The 16,801-nt window shown below is 32.9% G+C and overlaps 1 protein-coding gene across 1 annotated transcript in view; it reads left to right on the top strand.

Annotated features, from left to right (window-relative positions):
- The window catches only part of LOC133189681 (uncharacterized), an 84,278-nt gene that overhangs the window by 14,855 nt on the left and 52,622 nt on the right, over positions 1-16,801 (top strand). The window contains exons 7-17 of the mRNA XM_061325080.1: positions 2,022-2,152; positions 2,807-3,005; positions 9,994-10,139; positions 11,157-11,352; positions 13,134-13,312; positions 14,225-14,387; positions 14,636-14,806; positions 15,065-15,238; positions 15,416-15,592; positions 15,697-15,867; positions 16,139-16,264. Coding sequence (XP_061181064.1) covers positions 2,022-2,152; positions 2,807-3,005; positions 9,994-10,139; positions 11,157-11,352; positions 13,134-13,312; positions 14,225-14,387; positions 14,636-14,806; positions 15,065-15,238; positions 15,416-15,592; positions 15,697-15,867; positions 16,139-16,264 — 1,833 coding nt within the window. The remainder of the gene's footprint in view (positions 1-2,021; positions 2,153-2,806; positions 3,006-9,993; positions 10,140-11,156; positions 11,353-13,133; positions 13,313-14,224; positions 14,388-14,635; positions 14,807-15,064; positions 15,239-15,415; positions 15,593-15,696; positions 15,868-16,138; positions 16,265-16,801) is intronic.

Raw genomic sequence — 16,801 nt, 5'->3', positions numbered from 1 at the left:
TCGAGAGCCCTTGTTAGACTGTTTAATACCTGTTTTTATTGAAGCAATAGAGATACAGGGTAATATGATTTATGTTAAACTTAAAAAAAAGTTATTAATGAACAAATTATAGGTATGATTTAGAGAATTTTTTTTTAAATTTCATTTATAACTTCTGTATTTACACTGGACAATTTTCCTGTTTAGTACTTCATTAATCATGATAAAGCTTTTTCATTGATTTTTAAAGATTATGTAACCTGCTCAACACTTTGTTGATACCAATTTTTCTCTGTCACACACTATTGGGGTGATATTTAATTCGTTGATAAATGAATGACCAGGATGTACATGGATCTGTTTGTATTTTTTCGAGTTAATCTGAGAAAGAAACTCAATATCCTATAGCAGTTTAAAGTCTTGCTTCAGCCCTATCTGTAGTATCTATATCTTGTGAAAGGTAAACATGTCAAATGGAAGCTTGTCAATGGCCTTTGTCTAAACTTGGAGCCGAGAGGAGGGCGTGGGCCCAAATTTGTTCTTTGTGAAAAGCTATATTCTGTCTATATGTTATTCTTATGGAAATTGTGTACCTCGCTAAAATTGTAGAATGTAAACCATGAAACAAGTGTCAGAAAATTCCTGATTTTCGTATTTGTGACTTTATGTTGTTTTAAAATTTTTGAAAGAACATTTTAGTTAGAAAAGAAAAATGAAAAATAAGAATCCTATTGGAGGTAAAAAGAAGGGGTTAAATGTGTAATTGTGTGAGCTAATTGTAAGAAATGTCATTATGTCAGCTGTGAATTGTAGATGAAGGTCATAATTTCCATACAGTTAGAGAAACATGTCTGTGTAGTCATGCTCGTGAACTACAACATCAGATACACTATGCTACCATTACAGTTTTTGTTGATATAGTTAGGTTGGAAAAGGTATTCTGTCAGAGAAATTAATTGAAATGAATAAAGCTTGTTTGCATAATCTAGTACATCTTTATATATTTGGAATAAAAATGGAACAGAGGGTAGCATTAGGTGAAAGTTTTAGTTCTTGGGATGAGATTAATTCACTTTTTTTTTTTTTTTTTTTTTTTTTTTTGAAGACTAACTTTGGGGGGATGTTCAGGTAGTTACTTCACAAATGGAGCAGATAAAGAGAGGTTTTTTATTTTAAGTATGACTGTTTGAGGCATTATGCTAGTTTGATAATTAGATACTTTTCAAAGTTCTCACTACCTAGTACATTTTTTTTTTCTTTTCACAGAGATTCAAAATTGGACAGGTCCAGAATTAAACTTGACATGCTTAGTTATGTTTATAACCTATTTTGTTTGGAAAACATTAGACCTCCCATGCAATTTATACATGCAAATGCATTAATTAAGTCATTATAATTTATTAGCACTGGGAAGTTTGCAGGTATTTATTCCTAAATGTGACATTATTAATCATGGTCTTTTGTAAGCATGTTCACCGTCCTGTTCAAGAGAATTATAATTATTTCTGTAACTTCTAAGAGAAATCTTTGAATGAAACTAATAGAATAGTTTACTGTGAAATGAGTTCAAATTTTATTATGATTTTTGGAGCGACACTATTGCAAGTCTATATACTATCTAGTTTTTACAGTGAAATAAAATAAATTGTTAAGTAAATTTGCAGTCTAAGTATTGACAAAAAGGAAAGCTGAATCACTGTGATATTGCTAGAAATGAGGCAGAATTGGATAGGAATAAAAATAAAAAGGGAATTGAGTTTGTGAAGAAAAAGTGCAACAAATTGCGGTACATTAGGTGCCTAGACATCTTAACCTGACAGGTTTTATTAAAAATCCTTGAAGGGAAAAAAATTAGACTGCATTTAAATTTTTAAAGTGCAGCATATCAATTATTTTGAATTGATTAATGTTTTTGAAGTTGACAGTAAAAACTATATTTTCCAAAATGCAATACCTTTTATCAGAAATGAAGATTTTAGTTATTTTTTGATTTTACAATAATTTCTGGTTTTTTATTTTAATTAATTTATTTTTTTTTGCAGGTTATTGTGGCAATACATATCAGGGAAACACTGGAACATTCCAATCACCCTATTCCCCTCATCCTTACCCACCCTTCTCATCATGTCAATGGGATATTCATACTCCGCTCGGGACAAGAATTTATATACAAGTAAGACAGTTAATGTTACAAATTTCAATCAACATACAGTAAAACTTGGTACATAGGAACACAGATATAGCATATTTATAGATATAGCAAAGTTTTTTTATGATCCTCAGCAAAATTCTTAACGATTCCTTGCAAATTCAATGGTTATAACAAAGTCTGATATAACAAATTGATTTTTTTGTGTCCCATAGAGGTTAAAATAACAAAATTTACATTTTTATGGCAATTTTTTTAAGATCTCAAAATTCAGAATATTGCACTGACATTATTTTTCATAAGTATTTATATTTGAAGTTTAATTCATTTGAAAACTTAATTTAAGTCAGCAAGCTATTTTTGGTATTTAGTACTTCCCTGAACATATTTGGTAGTCATCTTGAAGCAAAACATGTTCCAGTATATATATAAATAATCATATATAGTTTAAGGAATTCATAATATAGATATAACGAATTATGGATAAAGTGAAGTAAATTCACAGGTCCCCAGGATTTCACTATATATAACTGCATTTTACTATATTAACAAAAACAAGCAATAGATCTTGTTGAAATTTTGTATAGACTTAGAATTCGACCTGCCTGTTTATGGAAGAACAATGAGACTGAAATATGTTTAACATTGTCTGATTGAACATTAATTTTCTACTTTTAGTTTGAAGCTTTTGACTTAGAACATGGCTATGATGTTATCAGCATTTATGACGGCCGCTCCACGTTAGATCCGCTGGTCGGAAACTACAGTGGAAGCAGCATTCCCATAATTCCCCTCTCCTCCTCCAACAGCCTCGTAGTCAAGTTTCACTCGGACCAGGACAATCAGACCACTGGCTTCAATGCCACCTGGTTTGCAGGTGAGTTTAAAAAAAAACAATAAAATGACAATCAGAACATTTTTTTGTATTTATAATTGTCCTTTTGACTTCCTGTACAGCAATAGCCATTGCTTAAACCCTTATTCCATGAATGAATAAAAGACTTATATACATGTATTCTCAAGTTAAGGTTTATGTTAAAGATATATTTGAAGTTCAAATACGAAATAGGAATTTGTCAGTGTTGGCTTTAAGCTTCTATTAATGGTTATCACAAATTCATACTAGTTTAAAACACAGTTAAGATAGTGTGATGAGAATTGCTCATTGTCAACAACAACATTAGTCAACCATTCCTCGGGTTTTTGGGTTTTTGTCACAGGTGTAATTATGATCCAATATATCTTAATATCCTGTAACATTAATCCTTTTCTAGATGACATATATTCTTAAGTATAATGGAATTTTATTTTTACAAAAGAATTTCTTATCATGGATGATATATTTGTGACATATATATCTCTCAATATTTAATTTGATGTATTATCATCAATCATTCGCTTTGATATTGAAGGTGCCCTTCAGTCTTCAATAGAATCTTTTGTTTCAATAAAAATGGTTTTAATTAATAGTTTGAACTAGGACAGAAACTTAATTGTTACAACAACAAAATTGACTTCCCTAGAATCTATTCATTTCTCTTTGTTGACCTTTAGTGATTGCTTGGGTGTTATAACCATATTCAGGTTTCAGATTTGCAAATATATGCAAGAAAAACCACACCTATTTACCTTCATCTTATTCTTAACAGTTTAGTGGTATAATTTATTTGTATAGATCTCATATCCTTTGAGAAGAATGCATTGCAAATGATACTCATTTTCAAATAGGAGTTATTTTCAAAAATTGAAATTTTAATTGTATTTATAAAGTTTGGGAAAAGGCTAATGATTACGGTAATCTATACTGTCTCTTAAAGCTTCCAAGAAATAGTAGGGTTATTTTATTTCTATTTGTTTTTGTTTTTGTTTTGTTTTTTTTTTTTTTTTTAATGATAAAGTTATTACAAATTACCAAACATTGACCAGGGATGCACCCTTTATTAAAATATTTAGAACTTCTAGTAGGTCTAGATAAACCACTTTTAATGTGTATTCTTAATGCACAAGTTGATGTGAACTTGACAACAAATGATTTATGTTTTTCCAAAAAGTTGCAGCATACCAATGCATTTGGTTTCAGTTCAGCTCTTTCAACTGGTGCTTCGTTCTCTGCTATTTTTATGCAATGATTTATTATATATCTGGGCATGATGAAACACCCTTTGGTTAATTCACATTATGTACTTTATAAACAAAAGACTGCATTTAATTAGAGGGAGTAAACTTATTCTGCAGTAAGCTTTTTCCCCCTTGTCTTTGGGGAGATATTTATTTACAGAGGGCTGTGGATCAGGTTTGATGTGGAGAGATTTAATTGTGTTGGATATCTCCTGGTATCAATAAAACAAGGGTGTGTCTGATGTAATATTCTGATGAAGTGAAATGACAAAGCTACTGACTGCAACAGAAGCCTAGCATCTGGAGATTTAATGGAGATTGCTTCATAAAATGTTCATTAGTTCCAAGTTTATAGAGTTTGATTGAGGTATATGTCTGATGAAAAATTATGTGATTAACAGTTTCAGCAAGTCTTCAAGCAAAAAATTAAAGAGAAAAAATCCTTAATAAATGCAAAAAATAAGCATGTGCATAAAAATAGTTTACTCTGGTATGCACTGAAAGTCCAAAGATTCAAACTGAATTATGAAGAACTTGCATATAACTTTTGTGAGAGTAGAACTGTTGTTTACATGTACATACACTAGGAAAAATAATTTACTATGCATCAGCTATAAACCAGGATTCCAGAGTGAAAGTATATGAATCATGTGTATAAAAAAGCATCTGTCTCTTTCTAGATAGTCTGACACTTGTTAGTTACTGGAAGAATGTTTAGGGAAACACCTAGCTATCATCACTAAAATGTATTACCTATTTCCTAGGTTTTAGCAGATAACAACTTTTTTCAATAGTTGAAAAGAGATGGTCTATTTAAGTAATTAGATTGATAGGGGCTAGTTTTTATATGGGGCCCAAAGTCAAAGTCACTAAAATTTGTCCTAAAATTGTGCACAGAATTCAAAGTGTGCTTTATAATGTGTTTAAGATATTAAACGACTTACATATTATGTCGAGCCTTCTTGAGGTCCCAGATTGAGTGAGGAAAAATTATCCTTGATTGTGAGGTACAGTGTATATATTTCTTTAACAATCCCAGTCTTTGTTACATACAAAATTCTGTCCTTTATTTTATGAGGTCTAGTACATTAATGTACAAAGTGTAACTTTCTTTTTGAGATTCCAGATTTTCCTTAGTATGATAGTTTGTAAAGGTGTTAATTTAACTTGTACATTTTGCGAATTGAAGTGTTCCTCAAGCCCTATTGAGATATCACATTATTTCAGGAACCAAATGTAACTTTACCCTGTTTAGGTCCCACATTGTATGAGGTACAAAGTGTACCTGTGATTTTCTTAAGGTTTCATATTGCGCAAGTTAGTAAATGTGTATCTTGGCCAGTTCTGTTCAGGTTCCAGACTTTTAGATAAAAGTTGTATCATCAGTTCTGTTGAAGTCTCTGTGTCTCTACAAAGTGAACCCTTGGTTCTCTTGATGTTTCATATTGTGTGAAATAAACTTTGTATCTCGGGTCCAGAGGTCCCATATTGTGTGTCTTAGGCCTTGTTGAGGTTCCACATTATTGAGGTCCCACATAAGGTTCTAATTTGTGTGATTCGTTATGTACTCTTGAGACAGTTGAGGTGAGGAAGTAATCATGTTCTTACTGATATTCTGAAATGTGTGTGTTATTCTCAATAGATTTGTTATTGCTTTTTTAACACACTACATAACTGTTAATTTTTCAAAAAATAACAGTTTCTTTCAAGAAATAAAAGTTCATCTTGGTAGGAATTTTTTTTAAAGATATTCCAATTTGCATGAATGAGGCTATTGACCTTTATTTAAAAAAAAAAATGAAGAAAAAAAAATATAAAGCCATTTTCAGGAAAACAGCAAAACTTGCTTTGAAAAGCAGTACATCATGCTTAGGGTGATTGTTCTAAAATTAATAGTTTTCACACTTAAATTGAAATGTATACAATGTAAGATTTTTAGTGCTGTTAATGATCAAGGACAGAATATAAAGTGTTTTCACTACATGGATGTAATATGTGGCAGTTGCAAAACAACATTCCTTTGATTGCCTTGGAGTTTACCATGGAAACCTATAGTGCTATCTGTACCCCACCCTTTCCTTATTTACTGCATCTATTGGCTGAGTTTCTGTACATACCACCTTAATTTGGGTCCCTGTTCAAATTGTTTTGGCAAGGGATATTTCATGATTACAATATAACTTTTAGAAGCAATCTTTAGTAAAATTGTGAATCTTGGCATATTTGATCATTCCCATGCACTTAGCTTTCAATAACAATGGGTGTGAGAAATTTCTTCAACGTCATGAAATACTTTGAGGGGAATAAAGTATTTTAATTGATGACAGTATATTTTTCCCATCAATCTGAATGTGTACCCCAAGTCCTTTCAGTATTTTTTTGCCTTTCTTATCAAAAGAGTTTGTTAGAGATACCGGCAACAAATGACATTTTACTGATGATTCTCCAGTGATATGGCAGCTTCTGGGGTGTTTATCTTGTCGAAGACCCCACTAATGTCAGGACTGACAAGGGCATTCCATTGCTGAAGAACGTGCCTGATATAGTGCTTTTGGGAGATCAGATGTGTTCCAGAAAAAGAGAACTATGAAGGGTCCCTCTAAATGGGTTCCTGTTATGTTATCTTTTAAATGTGATGGGTAACCTCCCTCAAGTGATTGAAATTCTACTTGGCAAGGGAAATAACTCTGTCAAGATGCACAGAATATACAGTAAATATTTCTCTTCCATGAGAAAAGGTTATGGAAAAATTGTTGAAAAATTCTTGACATTACAATCAAACCTCGTTATCTCGAACTCAATGGGACCAAGAGAAAACTTTGAGATATCGGAGGGTTCAAGACACCAACGATAAAATACTTAACAAGTTCAACTGTGTATAAAATTGAATCATAGATTCACTGTATTGATGGGAATTATACTGTACTTTTATGTATATTGTTTCTCTTGTACAGAAAGTGTAACAAATGAATACAAAAGACTGCAACTTCTTAAAATAGAAGATTTCCCATGTAGAAGTCAGAGGGGGTAGTTTAAATTGAAATTTGCGTCAACACTTGGGAGTTTTTCTGTGACATTGATTCAGCATAACAAAGACTCCTGTTATTGTTGTCAATGATCGATTACCAAGGCATGCAAGAAATAGCAGCTCCACCCAAAAAAATCACAAGCCTGTATAAATATTCTCCAAGTACATCTCTGTTGGAGAGATGAATCTACAGGGGATCTGTTTTGGAATTGATTGAACAATAGCAGGCTAGGCTGAATAGAGAATATTGTGGAAAATTTGATAGAACGCTTTTATAAATACTACCATAAATTTTGATATTTCATAAGATTTGATTTGAAAATCTTAACGACAACAAAAAAAAAATCTGTTACTTAGGTGAACAGTTTCAAAGAATACTTAAGGGGAAAAAATGATGACATCATGCAGAATCTAATGTGTAGCTTGACATTTAAATCTTTATCAGGAAATGAAAGATTGATATCAATTTTAGAGCATTATCAATTTCTGGATTCTCGGTCCACCCAAAACAGCACAGATAAGATGAAAAAACAGTTTGACTGTTATAAATCTCTTAAAATAACAGGCAGCTTTTCTTGGAGAGAGGTGGAGATGTTTGTACAAAAGTGAAAATAGGATTTGTCTTCATCTAGTCCCATCTTGGTGAATTCTGACAGTTAGAGTTTCCCTGTTGGTGAAAACTTTAGGTTTATGAATTAAAACAGAAAAGTCTTTATGTAATGGTTCGTGTTTATTTTCTCTGCAAAGATAAAAAATGTTGGGGGGTTTTTATTTGTGAAAAAGTGCACAACAAGATGATTAGTGTGGTAAAATAAATGGATTTTGTACATGATGAGAATTTTTGTTTGTGTAGATGGTGAACCTGAACGATTCCTTGTAAATTTCTCACTAATGGTGGCTATTAATGACACAGGGAAAAAGAGATTATTTGCATATTTTTAGACACACCCGAATTTCTACGTTCATTTTCTGTGGATGTTGATTTAATGGTTGTTATTAATGAACAATGTTCAAAATTGCAGAGAAATAATCAGGCTGATAAAATTTACCTATAATTTGATTTTTGCAGAACAGGTGCAGACTTCATTCAGTAACTTTCTATTAGAGTTTGATATAGGCTAGTTGGTACCAGCACCTGATAATTTGACGGTCTTGTCAAATATTTCATAAGGTTTCACTATTTCTTATTTTGAGATTCTCATCAGCTGTAAAGCCTTTTTTAGTTAGGTGTTTTCTTCGCTCCTATCAAATTTCTGCTCCAGGTCTTCAAACCCTTGAGATAATCCTTTCAAGAAGTAGATAGAACAATTATAATTTTGGGCGTCAACATTACTTTGATGCTCTCTTAGTTTGAACTTGTTGGAGTGAGAATTGGCTCTGTTAATCCTCCTGCAGAGAATTACATGGCATCTGTGTTCACTGCACTAAGAGCCAAGGGAGTGTCACAACACTGAAAATCTAAGAGCATGCTGTGCATTTATTTATAAACAGTTTTGATCTTCTGTGCAAAGAAAGTGAAAATAGCTGTTTAAGTTATATACATTTTTAAAGCAATGGAATAAAGTTAGAGTTAAAATGTTTTATACAGTTCTGGTTTATATCTAAAATATTAAAAGGAAAGTTAGCAAGACATGTGAATTTGAAGAGGGGAAAAATCTGAATGATCATGGGTGTAAATTGAGTGGAACAGTAGATTAATATATCTTATACATGTCTAGTTACCAAGGGCTTTTTTTTTCATTGTCATGTGTCAAATAAGTATTTAAAAAAAATAAAATAGAATTATACGAATAAATGAAGATAGAAAAGATTAAGCTGAGATATATATATTTTTTAAATGGATGAGGCTGCATGATCCCTGTGATACATTTTAACAGAATGTTACCTAAAAACTTGATTTAAGTTTGAAGTTTTGTGTAACAGCAAAAGCTGGTTGATTTAATGTGTGTATAACATGGTCCTCTGTACAGCCGTGACAGGCCTGGAGTTGACACACCTCATGTTCCCGGCTTGTTACAGTCCATGTAATGCTGTTGTGACTGATGTCTCTGTTTGTTATTACAAGGCTTTTTGTACAGAATCTACAACCCCTCCAGTTGTCTCAGAAAGTTCTTACTTGTGTCGTAATTATTGTGAGCAGTAATTAGTGTTGTCAAAAGCAGATTGATTTCAGGTGCAGTACATTAGTGGTATCTGTTAAGCAGGTTATCCGGATAGTGGCCTTTGGAGGAAATAATATTCTAATATGTAATATCCGTTTGATTTCCCACTTATTTCTCTAACATTTTCTGTAAAAGTTTGTGAGTTTGATTCCTGACAAAGTTAGACTTTTATATATACTCTAAAATAGGTACACTTGTATAGTGATTGTACTATTGTCAAAACACTTAACATTATAAATGGGAAAGCCATGGATCATTCTGATGAAACCAATGCATTAGCCCAAAGTTAAAATTGGTGCTGGCATAATAAAGACCCTACCTAATATAATGACATGACCTAAAGACGGTTATGTGTCAATGTTCAATATGAAGCTTTAAGAACTTCAGTCTCTTTGAAATGTGAAACAATACAAACAATCCATCAAGCAGTCCTTCACATCTTGCACCTAAACTCGCGATTGGTTTTTACATGTTGGGGAATAAATTATTACTTGCATTACAGTTTCTGAAGATTTAATTTAGATTAATTTTACTTGATATTGTGTATTATTTTGTAGTTGCAATTGAGGGCTGTGGTGGCACATTGAATGCTACATCCCAGTCCGAGTGGGTTACTTCCCCTGGTTATAAGAAATCTCAGTATGTCAACAACCTTATCTGTGAGTGGACGCTCACTGCTCAACAAAATCTGATCTCACTGCAGGTAGGTGTGGCTCATCATCTCGTGCAGCAATTTCACAGACTGTAAATTATGTCAAAAGACAAGCCTGTGAACTATATACGTAGAGTTAATACAATATAGATCACCTTTTAAAACCCATGTAATCTTATATTATAAAAAGCACAAAAAGTGATTTCACAAGTTCAGCCAGTGAGAAAAAGAGATTATGTTAAGTGGAAAATTGCTTTTTGGAACCTTTACATTGAAGTGTTGAAGTTTGCATTAATTTTCAGGTTTAATTAACATGACTTGAATCCAATAGATGATGACGTGAAAGAGTTTGAATGAGTGTTTAAATGCAAGCTTATGTATTGTGTTCAAAAATAAGAGAAAAATAGCAAAACATGCTCCATTTGTAAAGGTTAAGAAGTAAAATATGCAAATAATAAAAGATAACTGGGAAGGGAGATAGGATATCCAAAAGCATTCATTACATTGTTGGTACCTTACTTCCAGTACACAAGATCATCTCATTGTACCATATAGCGGGTGTAAAATTTGGCATTTTGCTTGCTCAAAGGTAAGGCAATATTTTGGGTGGAACTTACTGTAGCAGACACAAGTTCAGTAACATTGCAGAAAGTAGAAGTTCATCTTCAAGATGAGTATCCAGTACATTTAAATACTTGTTAGGGTAACCAAACGAAAAATGTACCATTTTACAACAGACTAATCAAATTATATTTCGGATTTTCCTGTGTCCTGTGCTTATATGCAAGGGTAAAAATTCAGCAATTAAAATTTTAGCGTACTAATACCAAATCCCTAAAATTAGCCAAAATTAGCACCCTGTGAAAAAATTCTCGCTAAATGGTATTGACACTGTATATGAAATACTGGAAAGAGCATTGTAGCACATGCTACAGTTAACTCCCCAAAAGTTATGGGAACTATGTATTATATTGCAAAAAGCAAGGAATAAAACTGTTTTTATTTGGCTGTTTGATAGAATTAATTCATTAAACAGAAAAGTCATTCAAATAAAGTTGTATGTTGTAGTTTGAGGATCTTTCCCTGGGGTCAGGGGATTGGGTTGAGGTTAGAGATGGGAATACTGAAAACTCGGCTCTGTTTGGGAGGTACACCGGTGAAACTTTACCCCCCATTATCATCTCCACCAGTCACAGTCTCTTTATCCGGCTCCAGGCAGACAGGGAGGAAGTCGGGAGAGGATTCAACATTTCATATAAAGCAGGTACAGATCCCAGATTGTAGGCTTCTGTTAATGTTGAGGTGTATTTTAACCATGTCCTGAATTATCTGATGGATAAGACAAAAACTCAACTAATGAAGCTGTTCTGTAGTGTGTAATATCTAGTCTTGTCTGGCCAAGGTTATATTCTGTAGTGTGTAATATCTAGTCTTGTCTGGCCAAGGTTATATTCTGTAGTATGTAATATCTAGTCTTGTCTGGCCAAGGTTATGTTCTGTAGTATGTAATATCTAGTCTTGTCTGGCCAAGGTTATGTTCTGTAGTATGTAATATCTAGTCTTGTCTGGCCAAGGTTATGTTCTGTAGTATGTAATATCTAGTCTTGTCTGGCCAAGGTTATGTTCTGTAGTGTGTAATATCTAGTCTTGTCTGGCCAAGGTTATATTCTGTAGTGTGTAATATCTAGTCTTGTCTGGCCAAGGTTTTATTCTGTAGTGTGTAATATCTAGTCTTGTCTGGCCAAGGTTATATTCTGTAGTATGTAATATCTAGTCTTGTCTGGCCAAGGTTATATTCTGTAGTGTGTAATATCTAGTCTTGTCTGGCCAAGGTTATGTTCTGTAGTGTGTAATATCTAGTCTTGTCTGGCCAAGGTTATATTCTGTAGTGTGTAATATCTAGTCTTGTCTGGCCAAGGTTATATTCTGTAGTGTGTAATATCTAGTCTTGTCTGGCCAAGGTTATATTCTGTAGTGTGTAATATCTAGTCTTGTCTGGCCAAGGTTATGTTCTGTAGTATGTAATATCTAGTCTTGTCTGGCCAAGGTTATATTCTGTAGTATGTAATATCTAGTCTTGTCTGGCCAAGGTTATATTCTGTAGTGTGTAATATCTAGTCTTGTCTGGCCAAGGTTATATTCTGTAGTATGTAATATCTAGTCTTGTCTGGCCAAGGTTATATTCTGTAGTATGTAATATCTAGTCTTGTCTGGCCAAGGCTATATTCTGTAGTGTGTAATATCTAGTCTTGTCTGGCCAAGGCTATATTCTGTAGTATGTAATATCTAGTCTTGTCTGGCCAAGGCTATATTCTGTAGTATGTAATATCTAGTCTTGTCTGGCCAAGGCTATATTCTGTAGTGTGTAATATCTAGTCTTGTCTGGCCAAGGTTATATTCTGTAGTATGTAATATCTAGTCTTGTCTGGCCAAGGTTATATTCTGTAGTGTGTAATATCTAGTCTTGTCTGGCCAAGGTTATATTCTGTAGTATGTAATATCTAGTCTTGTCTGGCCAAGGTTATATTCTGTAGTATGTAATATCTAGTCTTGTCTGGCCAAGGTTATATTCTGTAGTGTGTAATATCTAGTCTTGTCTGGCCAAGGTTATATCAGAAGATTATAGATCGGGTATTTAAAAGCATCAAAAAGTCTGATAATAATTTTCATTGTTATATTACCATTAAATTATAAACTATAAGATTAAATATAAAATCTTAATTGTTAGATGCTTTTAAAGAAATTAACATGACTTCCCTATTTTTTATTATTATATATAATACAGTGATGGGGGTGTCCATTTGTCTGTTACACTTTGGGGTAACCATTCTCTTAGCAGCAACTCCTCCTATTCACTAAATGAGACTTTCACAGAATCTTTATTACATAGTGTCATTGTGATCCTCCTATTTTACATTTTGATAAGACACATATTTGGGCTTTCTCATAGCAAAACATGGACTTAGCCATTATTCTCACATGGGAGCAGGGGGTATGATTATGTGAGCTCATTGCTCGCAGTACCTTTATTTCTTTTAATTTCAGGGTGCAATAATATAATAAACAAGGAAGCTGCCATTATTTCATCTCCTGGCTACAAACTGGGAGCCTCATATCCACCTAGTCTTCAGTGTTCATGGCTTATCACCAACCCACGTAACACAGAACTCACCATCGTATTTGACGACAACTTCGACACCGAAGTGGACTTTGATGTTTTAACAGTAATAATTTGCTTAAAAAATTACTTACTCTACTTTTTAAGTTTAGAATTTAGTAGTTTCCAAACATTTGAAAATGTTTGATTTATGGCAAAGCATTTGCTATTTTCTATGAGTGCAGTTTAACCCAATTATGATAATTTTAATCAGTTAAGTTTTCTTTTACTGTATGTGTACATAAATTAATGTATTCAAAATTTAGCGCAATCGCCGGGTATGGAGTGGTTGGCGTAGTCATGAATTAGCGCTACACATGTAGCGCTAAAAATAAAAATTAAAAAAGTTGTACGTATTGTATATGAGTTAAAGTAAAATTTTAATATCTTACTCTAAATAATTTTTAAACATTGTATTAGATTATTGACATTCAATTATCGTGTCCATCTGGCTGAAAATAGCCTTAAGGTATTTATTTTGCGGTCGTAGTTTTATTGTTGAGCATTTAATTTGCTGTTTACTATTGATTAAAAACAATTAAGTTAAGATTTTCTAATCCATTAGGAGCAATTATGTGTAATTATATATGTTAGAATAGCACTGTATTACCAGTACTGTACGTAGATGTATATACATTGTCGAGGTTCACATATAGAGTATGCGGGTAGACACGATTGAACTGAATGGTCCAAGTGACAAGTGCCATATCGTATTCATTTATTAACAGTAATCATGAATTAGCGCATCACTGTCTGTGCCAAAGCCTCTAAAATATGAAGCCCTCTTTTTTAAGAACACGTGCAGTATATCAAAAAGTTGATAAACTTTGATATGTATATATATATATATATATATATATATATATATATATATATATATATATATATATATATATATATATATATATATATATATTAATTTCAGTTTAAGAAATATTTAAATACAAATGTTGATATGGAACCTCTGTTTTATTTATAGCTAATAAATGGATCCTCTCTGGAGGAACCTAGTGCTGTGATAAGCAGATATTCTGGGACCAAAGGACCTTCTGTCACACGTTCACGTCAAGGTCATTTCAACATTTCTTTTACTTCAGATGACCTTGTATCAAGGCCAGGCTGGGGAGCAACCATATCATACGGTGATTATTGCAAATTAATTGTATTTGTTGCATTTAAACAAAAAAGCTATTGATTTTTTCTCTATTTATTATTTTTCAAGACCAATTTATAAATATCTTGTCATCTTCCATTAAGAGAGACAAATTTATTTTGTGTTTCAAAAGGAATATTTGAGACCAGACATTTATTTAAATGAACTTGCCTGGAAAAGAATTGATATGAAATGAATAAGTGAAAGTTTTAATACTTGTACTTTGTAAATTTGTAGACTGTCCTAAATTGGAGAACTTATCTAACCACTTGAATGTAAGTAGTCTGAGAGTGGAGTATGGTACTGCTGTGAAATTTACCTGTGATACTGGCTACCTGTTGGAAGGGGCCACAACTCTGATCTGTGATATAAATGGAACTTGGTCAGACTCACTGCCAACCTGTAGAGGTAAGTTCATTACTAAGGATTCTATTGATCTATAGCCTAAATTAGTCATTGTAGTACATGTAGTACTGCTTTTACTAATATTCACTGATTAGGATTTTTTGACAAAGGTGACCTTCAAATTGTTTTCACCTTCTACTTTCATTTTCTCATACAGGGTTATTTTTGAAATAAATTTTCTTATAATTTCAGAATATAAAGTAAACATCAAGTCATACACTGTTGTTTTTGAGTGGGTTTTTTTTTTTTTTTTTTTTGTAGAAATAAACTGTGGATCACCAACTGTCCCAGACCATGGTGTAATAGTTTGGTCTAATACCTCTTATTACACTGGACTGGTTCGCTATCAGTGTGATGTGGGGTATCATTCGCGTGATGCACTTTTTGCAATGTGTCAGGGGAATGGGCAGTGGAGTTCAGTTCCAAAGTGTGAAAGTAAGTCAACTTCGCAAGCACATTACCTTATAGTCAGACATAACTTAATGATGTGCTAAAATCTTACAATGGAATCGAGTAATTTGCTATTTCATAAAGAAGATTTTACACAGCATTGTGACCAGTTAAATGCCATTATGGATGGAGATAACTGTTGCTTTTGTTTACTTACTTCAGAAATTAGATGTCCAAAGTTAGACAGCCTGCAGAATGGATCAATTATCAATGACTTTGATCCCTCTTATGGCCAGAAAGTTTACTTCAAATGTAAAGAGAACTTCCGTCTTATTAATGCTTCAGAAATTGTTTGTAAAGGGGATGGGCAGTGGTCCTCACTAATGCCACAGTGTGCAGGTTAGTACAACATTATCAATTTTATTTATCAATGAAAAAATATTGTATCAATCTTCAAAACTACATTATAGACAATTTATATCCTAATTTTTTTTCCTCTTCAGCTCCCCTTTGTCCTTACCTCCCAATCAGTAATGGCCACACCAGTGTTGTACAGCCAGTGGGAGGTACCTCTGTCCAGGTGACCTGTAACCCTGGGTATCAACTCCAAGGTCCTCAGAATGTTAGGTGTTACTTGGACGGAACTTACCAGTCCAATCTACCCTCTTGTATAGGTAAAAACTTAGCTTTGATTTTAAGTGTACCACTATGAAGTTGTTTGAAACATGAACAACACACACTAACATTGGAATCTCAGACTAGGTCAAATAACCTATGTATTTCAAGTGAATTGAAGGTCTTGACCTGATAAGGCATACAAAATCCAGCTTGGAAATCTCAAACTCAGATGTTAGAAATTTTTAATTGTCCAGCTAATTTAAAATATGGAGCTTTAACTGTGTATGTATACAGCCACACATGTGTAACAGTGTGCTTTGTTTGTAGATGTAAATGAGTGTGAGGATAGAGACCTATGTCAGCCACACATGTGTCACAATGTGATGGGGAGTTATCAGTGTAGATGCTCACATGGTTATCAGAAACTAAATGAGACCTCCAACGATTGTCATGGTATGTAGGTCAAGTATGGTAATTCCAAGACTATAAAAATTTCAAGTTTTAAATATGATGATACAATTTAATTGTCTTTATAAATTGCCATTTGATTGGATGGAAAAATAAGTTCATATTGTATAATCTGTGTTGCCTACATCACAATATGACACGTCAAATATGTATCAATCCACTGAAATAACATTTAGATTCTGTGCAATTTTTCAAGTAAATTTTGAAGGGAAATTGTCTTATTTTTACACTTAATAATAGAAAATGAATTTAATAGCTACCCAAGTTACACTAGTGTAACTGTTGCTGGAACAATTTAAGCTTTATTTATAAACCTCTTTACAGCTTCACAGCACTGATTATACAATTTAACTGGGTAGCTACCGTATATACTCGCCTATAAGTTGGTCCGCCTATAAGTTGGTTGTATTTTTTAAGTTTAAATTAGAGGGATTGACCTGCTAAAATACCAATCTTTTTATAACTCCACATAAGTCGGATATAGAGTTTTGGACCAAAGTTTAACTCCCCAAAAAACCGACT

This window comes from Saccostrea echinata, unplaced genomic scaffold, assembly GCF_033153115.1.
Source record: "Saccostrea echinata isolate AGI-Se365-2 ecotype Australia unplaced genomic scaffold, CSIRO_AGI_Sech_v1 ptg000019l, whole genome shotgun sequence".
Taxonomy (NCBI): domain Eukaryota; kingdom Metazoa; phylum Mollusca; class Bivalvia; order Ostreida; family Ostreidae; genus Saccostrea; species Saccostrea echinata.
This window is presented reverse-complemented; position numbering and strand designations above follow the sequence as displayed.